At 42.9% G+C, this 16,529-nt stretch overlaps 1 protein-coding gene across 4 annotated transcripts in view; it reads right to left on the bottom strand.

The window, feature by feature from the left end:
* The window catches only part of LOC146634882 (uncharacterized), a 61,827-nt gene that overhangs the window by 15,110 nt on the left and 30,188 nt on the right, over positions 1-16,529 (bottom strand). For all 4 annotated transcript variants that reach the window (XM_085378965.1, XM_085378982.1, XM_085378973.1 and 1 more), the window contains one exon: positions 10,338-10,664. In XM_085378965.1, the coding sequence (XP_085235091.1) occupies positions 10,338-10,664 (327 nt within the window). The remainder of the gene's footprint in view (positions 1-10,337; positions 10,665-16,529) is intronic.

The raw sequence follows: 16,529 nt of genomic DNA, 5'->3' as shown, positions 1-16,529 counted from the left end.
AAACTGCGACGGCAGCAGAATATGTTCACAAAAGCCAAAGCCAAAAACGATGCGGCAGTAAGAGCTAGCTTTATTGTGGCTGAAGAAATCGCCCGCGCTTCAAATTCTTTTTCGGAGGGAGCGTTTTTGAAGCAGTGCATGCTGAAGGTGTGTGAGCAGGTGTGCCCCGACCAGATACAGACTTTTCAAAATGTCAGTTTGTCAAGAAACGCCATCGCGGACCAAGTCACGGAGCTAGCAGGGAACCTTTCAACACAGCTGACTGAAGAGTCTCGCACAGCTTTCTCATTAGCTGTTGACAACACGGATACAGCACAGCTATCCATTTTTAATAGAAGCATTAAGCCGGTGTTCCAGATTAACTGGATTTGGTCGAACAGATGTGTGGCAGACTTGCTTTTCAGGAGCTGCTACCAACAAAACAGCAAATAAACACCAAATGTGTCATCTGTGACACTTGTGAGGTTATCTCAAACACACTCGTCACGTCAGTCTTGATGCTGTTGAACAACAAAATGTTTAAAAGTGTTTACCTGGTGATATTCTCATGCGCGACGCGATCGCGAAAACAGCAAACGATTAACACCACGCCGATGTTGTTCACAGGACAGCAAGAGTAAACGATCGGGAGAATCTAGTCTACGTTATCATTCCCCCCAGGTGGCGTATGTGTTATTACTAGTGATGTTCGATTCGTGAACGAATCGTTCAATACTCGTGAATCATGATTCACAAGCGCAACCAGGGCCATGCAGAGACGTTTAAAGGGGCGGGTGCTCAAAGTTAAAAAGGGGCACATTGAACCAGAAAACTATGAAAATACCAGGGTGAAACTGCAGAGGTCTGAAGCAACCTCTGGTCTGCAGACTGAGTCAGATTCTGGAAGCAGATTGGGAAAAGGGAAGCAGAAAAGGAGGTAATTATGTTTCTTCAAAACACCTTAAAAGCAACAATTTATTGTGGTGATTATAAGAAACAAAAACCAACTGACAGTATCTTTAGCAGACCGTTGCTGCTCACCAGGTTTAGATATGATCTTAAAATAAAACTTTAACGTTTTGACTTTTAAAAATCTGTTTTAGACTCTTTTTGATGCCGCACTATACATTAATGTTTTTAGTCTGTAGGACTAAACAGCACCTAAAATGAATCAAAAAAAATATTTAAAACCCCCCCACACAATTTAAGGCCAGTGATCCAGTCAAGCTCTGATGAGGATTGGGACAATGCTGCAGAACAGCCAGAGACCTCACAACCACCATGGATGGAGAACAGACATTCAAGTGAAACTCCCCACCTGAACATCACTCATCCATTTGTTCGGCCACCACCACCCTCAACTCCTTCACCAGTGGTTTCACAACCAGTTCCAAGATGACATGTACAAGCCACTAATACCAGCATGTTTGTACGTGTTCTAACCCTCCTGAAAGACATTAAGGAGACTCAGAGGGTTCATAGTTGAATGCTACAGTCTCTCCTCAAACAACGTCATGGACCAGTTGCTGCAGTATTACAGTATTGGTGCTGTTTTTCCCCTCTGGACAGTCACAGACTTGGAAGCATTGGAGCAAAAACTGATAGGCCCTGTCTTCTTGAAAGAAGTGGTAAATAATAATGATGTAAAAACAAGCCTTCACTGTTGTGATTGGTGTGGGGGTAGGGACAGGCCTAGGGCGTCGGGGGGTTCCCCGGAGGCATCTTCCTTGGGGGGCTCAACCCGGGGTAGCGGTCATGTCCGGTTAGGGGCTCTGTTGGCTCTCAGGTGACTGTTTCCTCGTGGCTGCGTGCAGCAGGGCTAGGGGAGGGTCTGTGCTGACGGACGTGGGTTACTGACCTGGTAGCCTGGCTGCCCCTGGGTGGGTCCGGGATGGGCGTGAGGTTCTGGGGGTGCTCCGGCTCTGGGCTGGGGCCTTGTGGGTGGGTGGGTGTATGGGGGCCCAGCCCTGGCGCAGGGTGCCGCCGGTGCGTCGAGCCGCCTGGGGGGCTCTTCAACTGGTGGGGGAGGTTGTCACATCTTGCAGGAGCTTTCCTCTCTTCAGGAACTCTCTCTGCAGGAGGGGGAGATACAGGAGAGGCGGAGGAAGATCTCAGCCTTGGCGTCTATTGTCTTATGTAGTCTGGAAGATGAGTGGATGATGGGGTGGGTGCAGTTTTCTCTGTGGTGGGGTTGGGTGGACTGTCCCAGGCTCTGTGGGGCCGGGCGGCGCTGCTGCACTGGGCTGCACTGGGCCCCGGTCTGGATGGGCCTGGGCCCCCTTTCTCTGGCGGGTCGCAGAGTATGGGTGCCTACTGGGGTCAGCGGGGGAGCTGACCCCAGGGAGGGGTCACTTGCCCCTCCCTTCCTTCCCTCCCCATCTCCAGCTGCCTCCCTCTTCCCTCTCCACCACAACCACCCACACATGCAGGGCCTTGGAGTAGGTGTGTTTCACCAGGGTGCAGAGGAGGCTACCCCCCCCCCCCCCCCCCCCCCCCCCCCCGTCCTCTTCTGGCTGCCTCTGCCTCAATTTTATCCCACAACTTAGACATTCACATTACTCACACTCTCATGACACATACATATAGGATCTTGGGGGTGGGCACGCTACACGGAGTCCATATTACCATCAGGGTGTACACCTCACCCCTGGCGTCGTTGCCCACCTCTCAATTTTAAATACACGTAGACATTGAGGGCTAGCAGGAGGGGCTATGCGCTTACCTGCTGCTCTCTGGCAGGTAGCTCCATGCCCTCCTGGGTTTTAAATGCATCCTTAGAACACACATGCATCAACACTACAATGAGCGGGCGGAGGGAGGTTTGGAGTCTTCTCTCACCCCCGTTCTCTGCAGCCTGCTGGAGCGGGGGGGCTAGGAGGAGGAGTTGGCCGTCCGGCTGCAGTCTGGAGTGTGGGGCCTCCCTGCTGCTGCGGAGTCGGAGCGGTCTGCTTCTCCCCACCGCAGGAAAAAGGGTAACACCACCTGGGTCTGGGTGCAGTTCCCCCCTCCAGGGGCAAGGGTACCTAGACCCGGTTCGTAGAGTACGCTTGGGGAGTGTGATTGTGTGTACAGCGTCTCTTTATGTCTGTCTCCACGTTGGTTGAGTGTGGAGTAAGTGCATATGAGAGCATGAGGGTGGGAATGGATGTTTGTATCTGTGTGTGCCTGTATGTCTGTGTCTATATGTCAGGTTGGGTATCAGACGCCACCTCTCTGGGGACATCTCAGGCCCTCTAAGGTTTGGAGGCCTATCTCCCCCCACCACCACTTCCCCTGCCGGTGGCGGACTCCCTCAGACGGCGGTGCATTGGTGGTTCTTTGTGTCCGGGGATGGGCGTCCAGGTTGTGACGGCCAGTGGGCTGGCCTTGTGTTTTTCTTTTTCTTTTACCTGTTTCTTGCAGGTAGGTGGAGCTGACCCAATTATTGATGCAGCACACCTGAGAGGCCAGCCCCAGTGTATATAAAGACACCTTGACTGAACCAGCAGGATGGCTGGCTTTGACTCTCTCTCTCTGGCACCCATCTTGTTCATTTGGAAATTTCAGTTATGGCTGTTATGTCCTTTAAATTGTCTTTAAGTTACTTTACCTTATTTTCATTAAATATGTCTTACATAACGCCGGTATAGAACGCCGGTCATAAAAATATTTCATCTTGACCTGAGCCTTTTCAAGGTTCAGTTTGGCCAACTGACCTGCCACATACAGTCTGTGCCGAAAACCATTAACATAATCTATCAAACTCACTGGTGGTTCACCTGACAACCACTTATCGCACAGCACTGTCAATGGTCCCCGAACTTTGTGGCCAAAGACCAAGTCATTTGGGCTAAACCCAGTACTCTCCTGGCACACTTCTCGTGCTGCCAACAGAAGCCACGGTAAACCTTCCTCCCAGTCACTCCTCATTTCGGTGCAATAGGCACGTAACAAGGACTTCAGTGTTTGATGGAAGCGCTCTAAAGCACCTTGGCTCTGTGGATGATAAGGAGAAGCTTTATTATGTATAATATTCAACAGCTCAAGAACTTGTGCAAATAGATTTGACGAAAAGTTTGATCTAAACTGTGTCAAAGCCTTCACCACAGCCAAGGCTGTGGTGGTACGCAGTGGATATGCAGGAGGATAACGCGTAACCTGGCGCATTACAGTCAACAGATACTCCGAACCAGATTTTGATCTAGGAAGAGGGCCCACACAGTCAATGATCAAATGTTCAAATGGGTTACTCACAGCAGGGATGGGACAAAGTGGAGCAGGTTTAATAGACTGATTTGGCTTACCTACAATTTGGCAAGTATGGCAGGTCTTAATGTAAGCTGAAACATCACGCTTAAGACGTGGCCAAAAGAAGTAGCGCAAGATGTAATTATAAGTCTTCGTCACTCCCAAATGCCCAGATTTGTCATGAGAACACTTCAACACCTCGTCACGGTATTTAGTCAGAACCACAATCTGGACAACTGGACTCCCAACACAGTTCAACCCTTGCGGAATCCACCTACAGACCAGTACATCCTTCTGCAGAAAATAACCAGAGGCCGCACTTGTAGCGTCATCACTAGGTTGCACTTTGTGAAATAGCTCAGTCAGTGAAGCATCAGCACGCTGTGTTTGAATTAACTCTTGCTGGGAAACTGACAAATGTTCAGGAACAATCAAATCTGGTTCAACCTGACACTCTTCTGCTTGAGTTACAGGCTCTGCATCCCTTTTAGCTGCAGCCCTTGTAACAGCACAATCTGCAAAGTCAGAAAAACCGTGTTCACACTCATGGGACTCATCCCGAACTCTAGATTTAACAGGTAAAGAATTGTCAGCCCAGACTCGATTTCCAGCCAAATCATTCCCCAAAATCACATGTACGCCCTCAAGTGGCAAAGCAGGACGAACACCAAGGCAGATATCATCATCCACAAAACTGCATGACAGCCTGACTTTATGCAATGGGGCACAGATAGTGGTTAAATCGATGCCTTGAACAAGCACACACTCACCAGTATCAGTAACCTGTGAAAATGGCAACATGGAAGCGAAGATAAAAGAATCCTTCGCTCCTGTGTCACACAAAATCTTTACAGGAACTTTATGAACATCACCCGGGAGTGATACAAACCCATCTGACAAAAAATCCTCAAACCCCGAATAGCTCTCTGAGTCAGACTAAGGCGAAACTGGCGTCTCCCGAGAGACTTCTGAAATTTCCCGTGCAGTAATGGTAAGAGCCGCAGGCTTAACCTGTTTGCCTGTACGCGCCAACTTGCTTTTCAACAAGGGACATTCTGCTTTCCAGTGTCCATCGCCATGGCAGTAGTTGCATGCTTGACCAAACTTACTGGGCTTCACACCACCATTGGCCTTTCCAGGATCTGATGACATAAACTTAGTTTGACCAAAAGCTCTAGAAGGAGCACCAACTGAAAAACAGTTTCTACCAACCTGCCCCTTATGTGCCAAGATATATTCATCTGCCAATTTAGCAGCGTCAGAAACTGTTGTCACTTCCCGTTCAGCAATGTAAGTGGCAAGCACAGGAGGAACACACTCTTTAAACTGCTCCAGTACCATCAACTCACATAAATCCTGAAAAGTTGTCATTCCCAGTGCCGAACACCATCTGTTGAAGTGTTTAGTTAAATCCCTCGCAAACTCTATATGCGACTGCTTATCAGACTTTCTCCATGATCTGAAACGTTGACGGTAAGCTTCTGGTACCAACTCATACGCCTTCAGAACTGCATCTTTAACAGTAGCAAAACTCCGACAATCAACTGCACTGAGTGCTGAATAAGCTTCCTGAGCCTTTCCAGTCAAAACAGACTGTAACATAATCACACAGTCAGCTTCTGGCCATCCTCCCAATTCGGCAATGCCTTACACGGTCTTTCTCAATGCTCAGCTTGTCTCTTTCCATTTTTAAGAGTAACAACTCCTTTTGCTGCTCAAGAGACAAAGCAACGGCAGTTGAGACCACAGACTGATCAACCTCAGCCACTAAGGTCTGCATTTTACCTGGCAACACGCCTTTCTTTACTAATGCAGCCTTCAACACTCCTTTAATCTCATCTTTCAACCGATTATCTCCAACGTCGACATCATAATGTTCAGCAAGTTTCAAGAGTTGTTCTTTAGTACAACTATTCAAGAGTTCTTTCGATGGAGACTGAACAAAAGCATCAACTGTAGCCATAACAGCAAAGTATTGATTCTCAACATGCAATTGAAAACAGCTTGATATAAAGCTTGACTAGTGTGTTAGAAAATAGAACATGTCCATTTTGGTTTTATCCACTGAAAATCTAAACCTCATTTATACAAACACTCTTTCACTTGATCATCAATGAGAATAATAAGAGGCTCACTGTGTGTCGCAGCCCTGGGTCGGTGACCCAGTGTTTTCTGGTTTCTATTATTATTAATCCTTGATTTCATTGTGTGTCATTGCTAGTCTCTTACGTTTTGTTTCTGTATTTCTAGCTCCTGTTAAAACTCACAATTCTTTGATCTTTGGGCTGAAGGAAGAATAACACTCGGTGTATAAATGCTCAATCAACAATTCTCATTATTCCATACAACACTTTTGAGCATAAACCATCCGGAGGGGAGATGAGCGCGGGAGGGTGTCCACCTGATCTCGAAGTGTCTGACCGTTTCTCACATTCTTATAGCTTCAGACCCCCCCCCCCCCCCCTCCACAGTCATAAAACCTAAACATCCACATTATTTCTCTCTCTCAGTGAGCCTAAGTTATGACCTTGGCTTCCTGTGCAGTATGTTCTGTTCTTTCTAATCAGACAAATAAGACCATGACTCTCTGAAAACAGTATTCCTTATAAATCAGCAGTCTAATGTAATGGAAATCAGTCTAATAAATGTAATAGTTACCACCTTCTTCTAAGTCAGGAGAATAATGCAAACTAAAACTACATAATAATTTTACAATCTTTAATTAGGGGCATAATATGGCATAAGATGACATAATAATCTCACACTCCCTAAGTTCTTTACTACCTCCTCATTTCCAGTCTTAGGTTTTGTTTATATGCTTTCCCTGTGTTCAGCGTTACTCTTTTTTCATGTCCCACTGTTCATGTCTCTGTCTCAGTGTCAGGTCTGTGTCACTGTATTATGTTTCCTGTTTTACTTTGACAGTCTGTGTTCTTTGTCAATGTATTCTGTTTTGCTTCCTCCCTGTCTCATCATGTTTAATTAGGTTCAGCTGTGTCTCCCTCCTGTGTGCCATTTCCTAATTTCCCTCGTTGTGTGTGTGTGTGTGTGTGTGTGTGTTCCTGTCTAGCTATCTTTGTGAGGACCGAAATCTGCATTCTACTATACTTGTGAGAACCAGCATTCACTTGTGAGGACACACAACCCGGTCCTCACATTTTTGAAGGCATTTAAAGGCATTTTTGAGGCTCAAAATGGGGTTTTAGTGTCAGGGTTACAATTAGGCTAAAACTTGTCAGGTAGTGATGTCCAGCAGGTGAAAATGCAGCTCCATGAACACGCACAGCTACGGATTCCAGCTGCGTTCATAGTTCTGCAAACTTTGACTCACACAGAGTCGAGGTTTTCAGTTCAATCAGCTGCAATTCAATGTTGCATTAACTGGTATTAACTCAGCCAGTTAATGTGAGACAAATCCAGCTGCTCATTGAAGCTTTCTGGTTTGATCAGAAAGGAAAACATTGGTCCATACGCCTGAAAGTCCCGAAGACGCATTGTGAATTCTATCTCGAGTCTACAGATGTATCCGTGTATTTCCGTGGTGCTGATGATGTGCTGAGCAGACAGCTGCTGAAGCATTTGAAATGTGAGAATTTGGAAATTTCAACACTGCTTGAAAAAACTGCCAGCTAGCAACGTCCCTCTCACTGATAAGTTATTTTTAGCTAATTCCAAGTTGAATTTGGTAGTTGGGGTTGTTAGCTAAGATAAAGTCATTAAGAAGTGACACAACTAATGTGTCAATGCGAGCTAATTTGCGATGTGCACCGCTGGCCCGGCCTTTTATTTTTTAATGCACCATCTCAGATTAATTCACTGCGCGTCGTGCCCAGGGCTGGATTGGGACAAAAAAATTTGCCTGGGCATTTTGACTAGAGAGCGGCCCACCAGGTATTAACCCTTTAAGACCTACCATAGAACCAAGTCCGCCAGAGCTTATATTATATTTTTACATGCTGTGGTGCCATTTTTGGGAGCATTTCAAGTGGCTATACATCAATACAACCATTATAGCCCAACTTTTAATAATATGTATTCATTAAGTGCATAGTAATTACATAAATTGCAAAGAAGTGCAATAAACTACAAAAAAATTGAAAATCGTTTTTGCTTTTTTAACATATATTTCTAGTTAGAGAAATTTAAGAGGCTTATCCCTCAAAACTGTAAATACAAAAAAGTTGCACAAAATAGTTTCCTACCACAGGAAATTTATTTTGAGTGTCTTCATAGTTTTATTTTTGAAATACACCAATTTTTATATACTGCAGGAAAAATGAAAATAAATATTATACTGCAAATTTGCAAAAAAGCAGCATATGCATCAAAATAAACTATTTCCAGCAGTGCGATATGAGTCCTAAGCATCCCAGAAACGACACTGAAAGTCATAAAGTCAAAGATAACTTTTAAAAACACCAGTATAGGCTCATGAGGCCCTGATGGTAAAAAAAAAAAAACTAAATTTCCGCGAAAATGACATCACTTCTGGTTTCGGGCAGGTAATGGCGGACTTGCGATAGTTCTCGCTGACGTCTATTCCAACATAGGAAGTGTTATGAACAGCTGATTGAATCGGCAAAGCGTGTTTCTGGAATATTATGTTTTTGTTGCTGCAAGTGCTTTTTATGCAGTTTTTGCAAAGCTATATGTGGAAGGAAACTGTGACCTAGGACAAGCTGATGGCATAAGATGTAAGTACAACTCCTCCGGTTTCATATGCAAAAAAAATTATTGGGCTAGCTCACGTGGTTGCAGAGCTACCGGGATTTAAAAATAGTTACGCAAAACAGAGCGTGCGCGCTCCGACCGGCTCTAAAGGGTTAAAGCCATAAAGCCTTTGAATGAAAACGGACGCTGTTGTGACAGTGATGTACAGTCTTGTTGGTATATGTATGATTTCTATACATTTTATCTCAGATAAAAACTTTGGTTGTAAGATTCAGATAATTATTTAATAAAAGCTAGACATTTTAAATGAGAATAAGAAAGAAAAGTATTTCCTTGTGCCCCCCTTTCCCTGTTAATGCCCTACCTGGCCCCCCCGGCAACACTTTGCTAGACCCGCCCCTGCACAGTTACCAGCTGTCAGCTGCTTAGAAAAGGATCCTGGTGTTATTTGTCTCTCAGAAACAGTTCATAACTTCCCTTCAACTCATTCATGTCACCTAAAAGGTAAACCTGTTTCTCCATCACCTGTTCAGCTCTGATGATTCAGTAAGGACATCTCCTGGTTTCATCTTCATGTTTCCCTCTCACCACATATCCAAACCGATATCATGACCAGCAGCTTTACAGCTGTGGCTCCAGCAAACATCAGCTGATACTAGAAATTAATATTAAATAAATTCTAACAACAGCTGATCAAGCTTAAAAGTGCTGCTGTTGTTTAGCGCAACATTCATTCATATTGGGAGTATCCCCCCGCAGAGGGACAAAAGAACCCCCTGATGATCCTCTAATCGCCTGAGTCAAGGTGTGAAACTGGTCAAACACCATTTGACCTGAAACGTCTTCAAGCAACTTAAAGAAGTCCCGACGCTTTTCTTTGCAAGCTCCTTTGACTACGATGACCTGGATGACTGAGAACCTTCACAGACATTCATTCATATATTCATCGGTTTCATCTTCCTGGCGCAAAGCATGTAATAAACAAATAAAAGAGACGGGACTTGCGTGTCTTGTTTCTTTTCCCATTCTAGCTGAAGTCCAGGACAAACTGTGTTCCTTTCCGGCGCAATATGAAGCGCGTAATATTCTCTCTGAATACGGGACGATTCAGTTTTTTACGGGACAGTTGGCAATTCTACTAACTAACCTTATAAACACCAGCAAACATTCCTAAGTGCCTGATTTCATTCTGTCTTTATAAACAGTATATTTCATAAATAATTTGAGTCTTCTACTCATTGTAACAACTCCTGATTTTCTATAACTGTGTTTTCTTCACTAGTATTAACCGAACTATATCTGTCTTTCACTGCTGTCACCTCTCCATAGTTTAACACTGGATATCTAAACTGCCTTTCATCACTGCCTTGAATGAACTGAAAATAGATTCAAACTAAAAGCTTTTAGAGAATAAACTCCTACATGACCTCTGACCCCTAACCTGTATCTACAGCACTGACCTCTGACTTTCAGCTCCACTTGTTTCTTCAGCAGGATGTTTCCCTCCCTGCTGTAGACGGTGCAGGTGTAGGTGTAGTTGTCTCCATCTGTGGGGTGTTTCAGGGTGAGACTGAGGTCTCCAGTTTTCAGCAGGTCTTCATTTACCTTCGTTCGGTCTCTGTAAACCTGGTGCTGTTCTTCATGCTGGTCAGAGCCGTTCTGATGAACATAGATCATCCTGCTGCCTTTGTCCTTCCACTCCACTTTAGCGTCTTCAGGCAGGTGAAGTGTGGTGTTGAAGGGCAGCTGGACAGACTCCACCCCTGAATCCACCTCCACCTGGGGGACTGAGAGGACAACAAAGCACAACATGAGCTTGGATGGAGACATTTGTGTTGACTCTAACAGGCTGAATGCTGCTGCTTCACTGGGAGCTCACTGTTAGATAGAAAGTGGTCAGTGTGAAGAGGAGACGCAGCAGAAAGATGAAGACTGACAGGAAGAAAGCAGTGAACAGACTGTTGGAGCTGCTGTTAGTGGGACAGGACTTTATTCAGTCTCTGAGGACCAGATTTGACTTGATGAAGCAGAGAAACACAGTCTGAGTGTTTCTGTCACACTCACTTCATCACACAGCTCAGTTTGACAACATGTGGAAGAATTTGATAGAAGCCTTCCTTTAGTAAAAGCACCAAGAAAACACCATGAAAACACCTCACTGCACACAAAACTGCAGTACTGGCAAATTGTACATAAAGTATGAAAAGTCAAAGTACTTATTGTGCAGAAAAATGTTCCCATCAGTGTTCTATGGATCAATATTAGGGAGAGTGCAATCAAACAATGAGTTTATTAAAACACGCAGGAGGAGAAGTATACAGCAGCACACCAGCAAAACGTCTCCTACCAAAAATACATTTGAGAATGCTTTTATCACATCAGGGTTAACGCCCCCTTCTAGCGTCAATTACAGATCAAAGACCTTGATTACAGTAAATGGTACATCTTAAATGGCTAAAAACAGACACAAGAGTTCCTTTTTCTCTAACACCTTCCATAATTGTAATAAATTGCAAGCCTGGATGGTCCCTGAGGGCTTGACCTTTCTTGACGGGTCTTCTGTCATCTGTTACCAAGAAAACTGAAATGAAATTAGAAGCTAAATGAAGTTCAGGCCTTTGGCCTGGCAGGTTTCTAGATTATAGTGTGTGTTGTAAGCGTGTATGCCGTTTTAACCTTCTGTTGCTCTAAGTCACCTACAATAGATTGTGAAGACATAGCGCTCCACAAAGCTTGAAACCTTCAATAGACTGAACATCAACTCTAAATGAGCACAAGAATGCAATGTGTGTATAAACTGGTTATGGCTGCACCTATAATGAAAAAGGTTAACATAGTGGCAATAGCTTTAATAAACATCTTTAAGGCAATATCAATGCTGTAGGGTATATTATTAATGCAATATTAACAATGCAGGTTATATTGTAGCAGTAAAATAATTTCTATATCTCTGCACATGTTTAAGGCTGAGCTCATTCCAAATCCTTTCTATTGTGTTGAATCGGCAGTAATGCATCATATTCTATAAAATCATATGTTTGTAGTGGCTGTCCTGTGGGGACCACGTCTCTCTAAACAAACAGCTGTTAATGAGCTCACAAACACAGGCCTACAGCTGGATTTGAAAAAGTCCATTCAATAGAAAATCAACAGTCACAGCTGGATTCAAAGGCTTGAGCTCTGTGTGACATGGTTACCTGTCAGCATCTACAGGGGGATTCAAATATGAAGGAAACATGAAGGTGGTGCATTAGAAAAACTGCTGCTTCAACTTTGTACATTCAGCCAACCAAATGACTTCTCTGAGACGTTTATGTGAAAGTGCTGTTGAGCCTCCACCTGTTCAACTTCCTGTTTTATTAAAGCAGACATGGCAGCAGCTGACATCTCCCCTCCACCATCAAGGCTTTCTTGGCTAATGTGCTAAAGGAGTTATTCAATTTCATTCAATTCAATTTCTTTTATACATCGCCATATCACAACAACAGTTGCCTCAAGGCAGCTTATATCGTAAGGTAGACATTACAGTAGAAAGAGAAAAACCCAACTTTGGCGACAGTGACTGCCATCTGCCATGACCGGTTGGGGTGAGAGAAGGAAGACAGGATAAAAGATGAGCTATGTAAGAGAGCCAGAGATTAATAACAAACAAATTTCCCTCTAGTTTTTCATGTGTCTGAGCAAACTAGTGATGTCTTGGTACTGTACGAAACGGCTCTTAGAGCTGGCTGTTTGAAGTGAATGACAGGAGCCTCATTGGAAATTGCGTCTTGTTTCTTTTTCTCTTTCTCTCACTTTTTTCACTTGACGCCACGTGCTGCCACTGCTGGGGTGCAGTGGCTCCACCACCCCACCAGGGGAGGACGCGGGTTTGTCTACTCAATTTTCTCTAGTAAATATAGGAAAAGTTCATGGAGTCTGGCCAAGTTGATACCAGCACACAAAATATTAGCTCTGAAGTAGAGATGGCACGATACCACTTTTTTATGTCCGATACCGATATCATAAATTTGGATATCTGCCGATACCGATATGAATCCGATATAGTGTTTTTTAATCAACAAAACTGTTTTTTTAAATATCTTGCTGCATTTTGTGTAAGTTCATACTCAAGTTTAAAACAACAACTACACTAAAGCTATTCTGTTATACCTGTATGCAAAAAAAAATATTTCATAGTTCAGCAATACTGATCAATCTAATAAACTTAAACCTGCTCCATCCTCCCTATTCTGGTATTTTAAACAGTACTTAGCGTAAATATTAAGCAACCTAACTAATAGGGTTCCAACTCCCAGCAACAACAAAAATAAATAAATAAATAATAGGGAACCACCCCTCACGCTCCACCTCATGATGCTTAATCGACGTAATCAACCTTAATTTGATGCAGTGTGACAACAACTTTCTTCAACAAAATTGCAGACTGCACAGATGGTACCTTCCCAAAGGAAAAAGTACTATAGCTTACTAGGGTATATATATTAGACTTAATAGTCACTATATACAGTAATTGACTTCTATTCATTTTACATCAAATTAAAACTTTGGGTGTCAGATAATTATTTATTAAAAGCTAGACATTTTAAATGAGAATAAGAAAGAAAAGTCTGTCTTTGTGCCCCCTTTTCCCTGTTAATGCCCTATCGGCCCCCCTAGCTAAACTTTGCTAGATCCGCCCCTGCACAGTTACCAGCCGTCAGCTGTAGAAAAAGATCCTGGTGTAGAAAGTAATATTAAATAAATTCTAACAACAGCTTATCAAGCTTAAACGTGCTGCTGTTGTTCAGCCGCTGGTTTCCTCTTTCTGGTGCAAAGTGGGCCAAAAACAAACAAGAGAGACGGACTCCCGACAGAAAAGCCGATCAGCTGATCATTAAGCAGTTTCATGATTGAAGTAGCAGCAAGAAGAGGCAGTCGCTTGTTAAGCTTAACGCAGGAATGCTTTACAAACATTCAGAGATGGACTTACACACTTGCTTTACTTCTCTCGGGATAATTTTGTCGGAGATGAAATGCCGGGTTGGTAGTAAGCTCCAAATGCTATCCAGACCACCGACAGGTCCCGCATGCCACAGCCGCTCTATCACGTGATGCATACTGCTCCAACGTGCTAACGTTCTGAGGTGAGTTACGGCGTTTTGCAAGTTTTGTGAGGTGCTTTCGTGATATTTAATGGATCGGATTACATTTTTTATTTTTCTCCGATATCCGATCCAGTAATTTAGGTCAGTATCGGACCGATACCGATACGTAATATCGGATCGGTCCATCTCTACTCTGAAGTTGGCTGTACTGGAGCATGAGAAATATATGCTTGTAAGTACGATTATATTCTGTGTTCATGTTAAGTATGTGATGTGAAATGGGTTGTTGACTCTCATATTTGAAGCCGGGATGTTAGCTGCACTGCCGATGCTAATTGTGTTAGCATGTCAATAGGAAATTCCATTATGTGTTAGCATCAAGTTAGCGGGATTTGGAGTTAACATGTTTTCATTTATTTTTATTGGTTATACCAGCTGTAATTCAAGTTGCAAGTCTTCAGTCTGTATTTTGTAATGTGAGAAATATATTATGTTCCAAATGTATGTTTTAATATGCTTTTCTTATGTGTGTAGTTTTACAGTGCCTTCATTCGGGAGACAAATAAACCCTGCAATGAGAACTGGAAGCCTTTGCCTCTCCTTTTGAAGAACTGTTTATCTATCTGCCAAACTGGGCATAAATGTACAGGGAGGGCAGAATACCACACGTGAGCCTTGTGTTCACTGAGCAGAGGGGAGAGGGGCGGTAGCACAGGAACAGACCAGGAGAGAGAGCCAGGGGCAACAACAAGAGACAACATCGACACATTAGAAAGTTATAGTAAAGAAAATGAGTGACACCAAGAATAGAGGCAAAACCATTTCAATTTTATTGACAATACAAAGGCAGAGTGTAGAGTCTGTAAGAAAAGGAGTCCATATAGAGCAACTCCACAAAAACATGCACATACACCTGGGAACAGTCTATCCATCAGTGCAATTGGAAGATAAAACACAATCAGTTGAGTGTGATATTAATGAAGATGCCAGTGTGTCCACTACAACTGTTGCTGCTGCTGCTGCTGCATCTACAGCATCTTGCAGTATACCACCACAATCACCTAAACGAACCCAGAGCTCTATTAGACAGTTTTTGCAATAGTCTGTGACCCCAGGAAGCCAGAACTCAATTGATAAAGACCTGGCAAAAATGATTGCACTTGATTTCCAACAATTTTCAGTTGTGGATGATAAAGGATTCAGAAAGTTTATTCATGCAGTGAATCCTTTGTATGCAATTCGAAGCAGGAAAGCACTCTCCCAAAAAATCATCCCAGGCCTATATGACAGAGAGTGTGCATCTTCTTGTTGTTTTGCATATTTTAATTTATATTTTATTTTGTTGTGTTTTGCAGTGTTTTGTGTTGTTTCACTTTAAATTTGTTTAAAAGGAAAAGCTGAAAATTTAAATAGTTAAAAGTTGTAGATGGTTGGTTTTTGTATTTTATAATTTACTTTTTACATTTTATGTGGAGTGAATAAATAAAAGCATATTTATATAATAAACATATATAAATAAAAAAACATGTTTTCTTTACACTAGTAATTAATTTTGTGCATAATTTTATATTGTTGTTGATAATAAATTACAGAGGTTCCTCGTTTATCGCAGGAGTTACCTTCTAAAAATAACCCGCAATAGGTGAAAAAGTGAATTAGCCAACTTTATTTTTTACAATAATTATAGATGTAGACATGTTTAAGACATGTTTTAGGACAAAACCCCTCATTACATGCTTTATACACTTTTCTCAGACAGGCATGAACATTTCCACACTTTTCTCTCTTGTTTAAACACTCAAGTTCTTCGTAAAAAAAAAAAAAAAAAGTCTAGTATTATAGAATGAAACCAAAGACACCTGTGGTTGCCGTTGACGGTGCAAAACGTTTAGTCAACATTGTTGCCTTTGTCGGGGAGAAAACTTACAAACATACACTTCAGAGTCACACTGCTAGCGGTCAAAGATTTATGTAAGTTTGACAAGCTGAACGCATTCTGTACTGTACAGGAGACACAGCACGAGATTGATTAACAATGGTGTACAGCCAATCATGACGCAGAACACAATGTGCTGTAAAAAAAATAAAAATAAAAAAATGGAAAATTGCACACAAAAAAATCGGCGAAACAGGGAGGCCGTGAAAAGTGAACTGGGTTATAGCGAGGGACCACTGTAATTAAAGTAACAAAACAACCCGAAGAGTCGATTGGGAGCCAACAGAGCAAGCTCTTTTTAGTGAGCCGAGCCGAAAGAGCCGGTTCTCTATAAAGAGCCGAATTTCCCATCACTAGAGCACACACACAAATTCCCTGAGCCGTCCCTTGGACCACTGTGAGCAACAGCAGACATGTGCACTGTGGTCACGCCAGCATCACATCCAAGTTACTTGGTTTATTAAAAGAACCAAATTACAGCATTTACATTTCTGTTAGCATACGTTTAATTAAGTGCTTTAGCCCACTTACAATGACAATTTAAAAAAATCTTGTTCATGACCTGTGTGGCATGTTAACACTATTGGAAGTAAAAATAACTGAACTCCAATTTTGAAAACATCCATCCA

The sequence above is a fragment of the Diplotaxodon limnothrissa genome, linkage group LG3 (genome assembly GCF_057381915.1).
Source record: "Diplotaxodon limnothrissa isolate DT_005_m linkage group LG3, D_limnothrissa_male_GT1.1, whole genome shotgun sequence".
Classification (NCBI taxonomy): Eukaryota; Metazoa; Chordata; class Actinopteri; order Cichliformes; family Cichlidae; genus Diplotaxodon; species Diplotaxodon limnothrissa.
Note: the sequence above shows the minus strand (reverse complement) of the source record. Positions and strands in the feature narration are given on the sequence as shown.